The sequence below is a fragment of the Cucumis melo genome, chromosome 7 (assembly GCF_025177605.1).
Source record: "Cucumis melo cultivar AY chromosome 7, USDA_Cmelo_AY_1.0, whole genome shotgun sequence".
NCBI classification, from domain to species: Eukaryota; Viridiplantae; Streptophyta; class Magnoliopsida; order Cucurbitales; family Cucurbitaceae; genus Cucumis; species Cucumis melo.
In genome coordinates, this window is record NC_066863.1 from 14,037,961 (window position 1) to 14,047,060 (window position 9,100).

The 9,100-nt window shown below is 36.1% G+C and overlaps 1 protein-coding gene across 1 annotated transcript; it reads right to left on the minus strand.

Moving 5' to 3' along the window:
* Positions 1-403: 403 nt before the first annotated feature.
* Positions 404-7,557, minus strand: LOC103495729 (alpha-1,4 glucan phosphorylase L-1 isozyme, chloroplastic/amyloplastic-like). Its single transcript, XM_008457368.3, has 15 exons — positions 7,125-7,557; positions 6,411-6,649; positions 6,220-6,321; positions 5,770-5,946; positions 5,400-5,675; positions 4,734-5,005; positions 4,218-4,335; positions 3,699-4,130; positions 3,447-3,599; positions 3,189-3,317; positions 2,756-2,992; positions 2,135-2,211; positions 1,390-1,576; positions 999-1,199; positions 404-778 (listed from the first exon to the last, which is right to left on the minus strand). Exons 1-15 carry the CDS (start codon positions 7,336-7,338, stop codon positions 662-664), a joined length of 2,931 nt encoding a protein of 976 aa, XP_008455590.2. The 5' UTR covers positions 7,339-7,557; the 3' UTR covers positions 404-661.
* Positions 7,558-9,100: the final 1,543 nt, after the last annotated feature.

Here is a 9,100-nt window from a genome sequence, read left to right on the forward strand (position 1 = left end):
AAGCATTGGGCATTATTCGAGAGAATAATAATTGAGACCTCACTAAACAGGCAGTAAAGGGGTTGTAGTAATGCAATCACTTTACTGAATTTCTCCTTAAAATACATATCAGAAATGCAAGTGCGTGTGGCGATAAGCACTGAAAGGTTACCCACCTTAATATAGAATGGACTATAAATAATGCGATCAAATAGTTAGACATAAAACTTGTGGTAATTTCAAGTATTTGCATCTTGAAAAGATGAGCATGTATGGCAACAAGGCACCAAGAGGATGCTCATCTCAATTATTAAATTTCAGTTGCTTTTTATATCGCCCCATGAACTACTTAACCTCTGTATCACGTTTCATTACATAGAACATTCCTTCATTAATCCACCTAATTAAATTGAGTTCAATTGCATTAACATCAACAAAAGAGATTTTATTATAAACGGTAATTATCTCAGGGTCTTTTGATAAACTGAGAAAATCCTGATTACTAAGTTCACTTAAATGTATCTGAAATGGATAGGACTAAATTGCAATACATTCTACTGACAATAACTACATATTATTCCTGACCACTTAAACATTCTCTACAATGCTACCCAAACGCTTCTTCTTCAAAACCCAAATTTGAATTCTGGGATTTTTTATTTGAGAAAACACACATGTCATTTTATGGTAACTCGACAGGCTTAATGCTCCATATATCTTTGGCATATTCGTGAATGGTTCTGTCACTGCTGAACTTGTATGATCCTGCCGTGTTCAGTATTGACATCCTCGTCCATCTCTGAACCAAACAAACAAGTTTTGCGAATCACAAACTAAGTACACCTTTCATTTCAATCACATTTTGTTTGAACAAACTTGTGTCGAACACACGTTTTAATTTTAATTTCAGTAACTTAACGGAATTAATTAGACAAGACTCTCAAAGTTCAAATCAAACTTGTAATTTAACCTGTTATTTTTATTTTAGTAGCGACTCCAAAAAATTATAGATCTCATACCTTTTGATCCCGGTAGGCCTCGTCGACCTTCTTTTGACATTCGATATAACTGGGGAAGTCCTTTCCCACAAGGAAATAATCCGCACGACCAAAACCTTCATTTCCCTCCAATGATCCTATCAGTTCTTCGTAATCATAAGACCCAAAAACACCACTTCGAACATATTCTTTCACTTCTTCAAAGCGTGGGTCCGGAATAAACTACAGTGACACACCAATCTTAGTATAGCAAAGCAAGATATATGTTCATGTAAAAATTGTAATTCACTGTCTTGACTCTTCTTATATTTTTCTTTGATATAGTTTGCACAGAAAACGGAGATGAAAAAACGATACACTTGATTTTCCATTGTTACCACACTTATTCCTCGAGTCAAAAGCATAAGCATACCTTTCCCTCGGCTCTTTCTTTCCTAAGCCCAGCAATCTCGTGGGCTTCAGCACCGAACAAGAAAAAGTTATCAGCTCCCACTTCTTGCCTTATTTCAACATTCGCTCCATCCAAAGTCCCAATCAGGATGCACCCATTCATTGCAAACTTCATATTACTTGTTCCACTGGCTTCCATTCCAGCGGTACTAGAGAGAGAAAACGAAGGATGAACAGAATTATAATTTCTCAAACACAATGATTCAGCATTCATTTTCATCATTAAAATGAGGCGCACTAACCTACAAACTTTAAATATTGATGTAATGTTGTCCGTTCTGTCCCCCCCCCCCCCCAAAATATACAAAAATAGTTGAATACTCTCTACAAAACCACTCTAAATATATCTATAGGCCAATTTCCATCGTAAATTATGGATGCACTTTGTTGGTCATGTTATATTTCAGCATCCTGCTACCACTTGTACCTTAATTAATTAACCAAGAATTAGCAATCAGTTGGGAAGAAAAGCATCTCTAATATTGAAACCAAATAATCTGGAAATATCATTGCCTTGTATATTAGTTTATATTGAGAACAACAGTTTGACGAAGCTAGGGGTCAAAAGAAGTTAGGGCAGGATTCCTCTTTTCCATCACCAATGTCCAACAACTAATGGTCTAAGTTCCCTATACAAACATACTGATACGCATTCTACTCTACCTACATAGTAAAGAAAAATGAGCAACAATGAAATAGTATATTACCTGATATGCTGTGACAACTCGCTTGCAGGGATAAGTAGTTCAGCAACACTGACATTGTAATCGGGAACAAAAATTACCTGGCGAAAGCAGGCATGACAGTTATGAGATGTCCTATGCTTTGTAATACGAAACTAGTCAGAACTTTCAATGAGGCACCAAATGGGCCAGAACAGACTAAAGGACGAAGGAAAATGTTGTTACTTCTCCCAAAAAGAAAATGTAGTTACATAAAAGCCCTCCACTATTTAAAGAAAAAGAAGAAAAAAATGGAGTTGTATTCGGCAGTCCAATTAGATGCCATGAACTGTGCAAGAGACGTCATGAAAATAATAGACACTTCTCTGATTGATGTATTAAGGTCGAATCCAATATGAATTACTTTACCACCGGAGTTAAAGTAAAACAAGGTTACTATTATAAACCTAGATGCGACTCATACAAATAAAGTCCAGTTTTTTGACTGCAGAAACTACCTGTATTCCCAGATTATGGTCTATGCCATGTATTTTTATTAGGGATGAAAACCAACAAAAAGACATGGTATACATGAAACCCAAATCTTAGTGATTGTAGAAAGCAGTATGCTAAATTTATAACAACTATTTATGTGCACGATCGTACCTTCAACAAGTCACCAATTTCAGGATCATGATTTACTGTAGCCCCCACATCTGTAATAAACTTCACGATCCTCTTGGCTTGCACATAAGTGGCAAATGCTTTCCCTCCGAAGATACAAACTCGTGGAATATACGTTTCTTTCCTTTCTTTTGCGCTCATTTCTTTCATCTTCTTGTAGCGGTAAACAATTCCGAATATATTCAATAGCTGTCTCTTGTATTCATGAATGCGCTTCACCTGAAATAGGTGGAGGAAAAATAGGATAAGCAACTAATCATACAATAACAAAAAGGTATGATTAGATGGAACACAATTTGATACAATGTCGGACAATGAAAGAACACAGATAGCAGAGGATAAATCAATAAATCAAACGACACTGATAAATTTCTAAGCGTAGCAACTTGCTAGATGGGGCATCAAAGCAAATAACCTGGATATCAAACATCGCATCGGGACTGACAGTATACCCAGTTTTTTCTTTTAGAAATGACACAGCTTTCAACTTATTGTTCCTTTTTGCTATCCTCCACTGATTTTGAAGATCCTCATTATCTGCAAACTGTGTGTGAAAGAGAGAGAGAGAATCATGCTGGGTCAGACATACCGAGAAAACCAGTTTGTTATACAAAGAATATGTACACACCAGTAACCAAGTATAACAAGATCAATAACCTAAAAGGTACATTACCTTTTTCAATCCACCCAGCTTTTCAGTGTTAAGGACCCAGTCCTCTGAGCCAATCCAGTTTGTTATAAGTTTGCTTAAATCAGGATTGCAGAAAAGAATCCATCTTCTGGGTGTCACTCCATTGGTTTTGTTTTGAAACTTTTCTGGCCATAACTGCCAAAATAGAATATTGGATACAAGAAATGAGTACAAATACTTTTTCGTCACAAATTTAAACCTCAAGCAGGTTTTAGTATCTATTGAAGTCCATACCTTATAAAATGAATTAAACACTTCGTCCTTTACTATTTCACTGTGTATCTCTGCAACCCCGTTAACTGCATGACCACCTACAACACATAGATTAGCCATTCGAACCATCTTCGGCGGTGGCAGTGGTGGTGAGGTAGGTTCCACTTTCTTATCCTGAATGTCTTTGCATTCCACCTCATCATCCTCAACAAATTCATCTTTATCAACAAACTTGGCTAATTTTGATAAGTTTTCTTTATCAACAGAATCAGCTTCTTTGGAACTTTTAAGTACTTCAGTCGATGCAATGGTTGAGCTTTCTTCAGGTTCAATAAATAAATCGGAATAGGCAGCTGGCAGATCAACATTTTCTAAAATTCTCAACTCGTTCAGCTTTTCACGTAACAGCTTAAGATCTGCCGTACCATATTCTGAAATAATAGTTCGAATAAGCTGAAAACAATAAAGAAGGGAATAAGAATAAATTAGACTTAAGTGGCAATGCAGTGGAATTCTCAATAGGATGTTACATAGTGATACCTCTTCATCAATCAGTTCTATGATCTCAACATGTCGGGGAAGCAATCTCTGCATGAGTTCATAATTCCATTTCTCCAATGCCTCAGGTAGAACAGTATGATTTGTGTAAGCCACAGTCCTAAACAACAGAAGATGGAACAAAAGTAAGTTAGTCTTAAGAATTAACTCAACATGCATTATGATCGTTGCAAGCAACTACCAAGAAGTAATACAGTAGGGCAGTGAGACTTCGTGTTTCTATCAACTTTTTACATATATTTTTTTCTTTTCTATTTATCAAGCTTTTGTATCTGAGAGAAACATATGAAATAAACAACTAAATACATCGAGCTCAAACACTTAGAAGCTACAGGACTCCATAAAAGAATAATAAGGCAAAATTGTTTAATATGAAATAATAAGTAAACCACAAGGCTCGCCCCTTTGTTATCAAATGGTAGATAATCCTCAGCTATTTCCTGAAACATATTAGCCTTATGTAAATCAACCATCATTAACATATTCACAAGCATGTACCTTTGAGTAATATTCCAGGCTTCCTCCCAGCTTAAACCCTTCAAATCCAATAAGATTCTCATGAGCTCGGGAATGCATAGAGTTGGGTGAGTGTCATTCATCTGCACAGCAACTTTCTCAGGAAATTCTTCCCATTTTATGTTTGCACCAGATCTTCTCACAAAGCGTTCAACTATATCCTGGAGAGATGCTGAACATAAAGTATACTGTTGCTTCAGTCGAAGAATCTTTCCTTCAATTGAATCATCACCAGGGTAGAGCACATGGCAAATCTGAAGTAAATAAGGCAAACCATTATTATGATTCCTGAAATTTTTGCTCCAGAATATAAGCAGAAGGTTTTTTCAAATTTTTTATTAAGCAGTAGAAGGTTTGGAGCAGGCTCTAGGCTCTAGGTTCAGGATAAAAAGAAATGGCCAGAATATAAGTACAGGGAAAACCCCCTTTTTTTCAAGGAAAGTATCATATCCAAGAAACATGAAGAAAAGAAGACCACCAAAGATCCTGAATCTATTTAGTCAATACAAAGATTGTCTCTTGAATGATAGAGTTCTGCAAAGTTCAAGTCAAGTTTTAGTTTGAAAAAAAAAAACATATAATTTGCCAAGTTCACAAAAACAGAGAAGGTCATCAGAGAAAATTTGTGTAACCAAGGAGCATTTGAACCTTTTCAGCACTTGCTAAAGCCTCTGATGCTCTACTGTGCTCTCCAGCATTGAAAGCAGCTAAATCAAAATCTTCGGTTGGAGCTTTAGTGGACCAAAGTCGCAGGTTGATTGTATTTTTTGTTTTATATCCTGGAATTGGAACGTCATATGCTACAGCCTCTATATCCTCCCCACCAGTCCAGTTCTTTTTCCCATCTGATCCAGTAACAACCTTTCCATAGAACTTTATATGATATTTAATATCGTTTCTCACAATTTCCCAAGGGTTACCAATCTGAAAGGAAGATAAGAATAAGAAAGTAAGATACATTAAAGCCAGCACAGGAAATCAAATTGTACTAATAATTGCAAAAGTGAAACTGAAATACCTCGAGCCAATTTTCAGCAACCTCCTCCTGACCATCTTTAGTGATTTTCTGTTTGAATAAGCCATACTTGTACCTTAGTCCATAACCCCATGCCGGGTAATTTAGCGTTGCCAAGGAATCCAAAAAGCAGGAGGCGAGCCGCCCAAGGCCCCCATTTCCAAGGGCAGCATCTGGTTCCTGTTATCAATATAAAATAACTAACTTTGTTTCTATCGTGGCCCTTCTTTAGTGAAAAAAATAAACCAGAAATAGAATTCCACGAGAAAGAAATGATGGGAAAAAAATCCTCTAACAGAAGAAGGGTGAGGAGAGGACTAACTTAATGTAAAGTCAGGAACTAACAAACGCCTTCATTCTATCAAACATTACGAACATCTTGAAAATATTCATATATTCCTTTCCACCGAAGGAGCACGTTAACTGAAAGCAAATCTTATCGAATAGCCTTACCTGGGAAGCAACATTTTCTAATTCATATCCAAGCTTGCTCAATGCCTCTGCATATGGACCAGTGAGCTCCAAATTGCCAATTGCATTCAACAGTGCCCTACCCTAGAAGGAAGAAAGGGGGAGTAAACAACTCTGAGAACCACCAACTCTAGGAAGAAGAGATAAATAGTCCATAATGCTAAATCAGTAACCTGCAGAAATTCCATGGATAAATAATATGCCTGCTTGACGTTCAACCTTTCGTAAAGTTCAAATGTTTCATTCCAATTAATGATAAGAGCATCTCGAACACTTTGTGCAGTAGCAAAGAAGGCCTTAGGAAGATCAAACCGATCGGGAGAAAATAAAGGAGTAAACTCTGCATGGTACTTAATACTTGAGGCAATAGATGAGGCGTCCGGAGCAAAAGCAGTTGCAGCCGTTGGAGATTCTGCACGAAAACAAAAGCCTATAATATTTCCTGTAGTATATGACAGATTTTTAAATTAAATGATTTTAAAACTTTTGCCGAATGCTCAATGCCACAAGATCCCATTAAAAAAAATTATTAGAAAAAGAAAAGAAAATAGAGAGAATCCGCCATGAAAAGAGCATCTCAATTCCGAAAGTTTCATTCCAATCGCATCAGAACTGTAAATAAGTACATTATATCCTGAATCCTAGAGAAATTAATATATATAATTCAACGTCCACCTTTGCACTGAGAATGGCAATCATGCAACTTTCCAGCATAAGTAGTGAAAGCACAGAAAGGGAAAATTGAGGGGAAAAAACCTCGGCGATCAATAATTTCAGAAAGGAAGGAAAAAAAACATCAGATCATGCAATGAAGGCAAAATCCACAGAAAGCACGAACAAAGAACCGAAATGAAATGAAGCAATGAAAGAAGAGAGGAACAAAGTACCTTGATCAGCAACCGGATCCTTGAGCATGGGCTCACCGGACACATTCTTAACGAGAAATGTCCGCTTTGGCGATCGCCAGGAAGAGGTGGGAAGGAGCAGCAACTTGGATTGGCGATACCTGCTACTGAGCCCAATAAGAGAAGGAAAGGAATTGGAGTGCGAAAAGGAGTCTGGTGGATTTAAAGCAAGGGTGAATTGGGAGGTGGCGGCCATGGATTTCAGTCTCAGCAGATCGCAGGAGCAGATTGAATGTATGAGTATTTGAGAGTTGGCGTAGAGTGCGTTTGGTTTCAGTTTGTTCTGTTGTCTGTTGTTGAGAGTGTTGCGTTCCGGTGTCGCCCAAAGATATATAGAAGAAAAGAAGAAAAAGTAGATCAGGAGATTGAGATATTAAAAAGAAGCCGAGAGTTGAAACTGAAAAGTGAGCGATTCCATGTAAAGTAATGTATGAGATTTTATCACATGCTTGCAATTACATTCTCACCATCGTGCATCCATTTCTATGAGTGGTTCCCATTACCCTTCTTTTTGGATTTTTTTCCCTTTTCTTCTGCATTTGATGTCGACAAAAATATCCATCTCATTTAATATCATTCTACAAAATTTTATACTCCAATTTCAATTTATATTCATCAACTTTTCATTCCTATCTATTTAAATCTTAATCTAAAAATTATATCAACTTAAATCTTAAACTTTATGGCTTGTATCAATCTAACTTCAACCTAATAATTATATCAATTTATACCCAAAACTTTAAGTGTATCAATTTACACTTGAACTTATATACATTTATCAATTTAAAACCTCAATTATATTTTACTTGGACATGCCCATGAAAGTTAAAAGTTTAAATGGATACATGTATAAAAATTTGGGGTTTAAATCAATGCATTTACGAAAGTTTAAGGTTTAAATTGTTATATTCATAAAAGACTAAGATTTAAATTGATACATCTATTAGTTTAAAGTTTAAATTGATACAACCTATGAGACCTATACCTAAATTAAGAGGTTAAAATTTTGGTTAAATATGAAAAGTAGGTGTTTTTTATGAAAGAATGAGGAGAGAAGTTAATATTTGGCATTGAAGCAAGACTACATGATAAGAAGTTGGCAAGTGAGTTAGTTTGGGAGAAGGGTTATGCGACAAGACTTTTGAAGGTTAAGTGTTAGTCTGCAATTAAGGTTCTTCGCGAGTTGACGGACTAGGTGAGAAGAAGTAAGGAAATTTTTCAAAAATTTTCCTAAGTTTACTTAATAGGCCACGTGTAGGAGTTTAAGCTAAGCATGTTTAAGTTAAACATAAGATTCACACGTGTACCACTAAGAGTAGGAGCTAGCAAATTGATAAGAGTTTAAAGATGACTAAGCTAATTTGGGATTGAGTATTGTTACTCTAAAATTCTAAAGAGAAAATTAAGTGTTAAAGTGCTGCTGAAGTAACTAAGCGAGAAGAGGAAGAAGAGAAGCATTTGGAGTCTAGGTTTCCAAGTTTGTGAGTGTTTTCTTAAAATGATTTGTTTATGTTTAAAGGTTTTCTTTTAAGTTCTTATTGATTTAAAATGATGTTTGATATACGACCATTTCAAAGGGTATTTCAAATCAAAAGCTTATGTTAAGTTTAAAACATGTTTTATGTGATTTCAATGATTGTGAAATGGTGTTCAAACCATTAGTCTTCTTCCTATCAATGAGGTAACTGATATGTGCACATAAAGAGTAATGGCAGTCATATACAAAAAGCGTGCATGGTGAAATGAGGCGGGACAATGCATAAAAGATGTGTATTGCGCTTCGGCCTTAGCAACAAGAAATGGATTAGGATATTCTCAGATGTTGGTGATGAGAAGACCATCTCAGTAGTCTAAACGTGAGATGATAAGCCTTTGCATAGAGAATGAGTCAGATTCTTGGCAAAAAGAATGATTGTTGACTAATGTGTGGTTATGTGAAATGCATGTTTGTGCGTTTT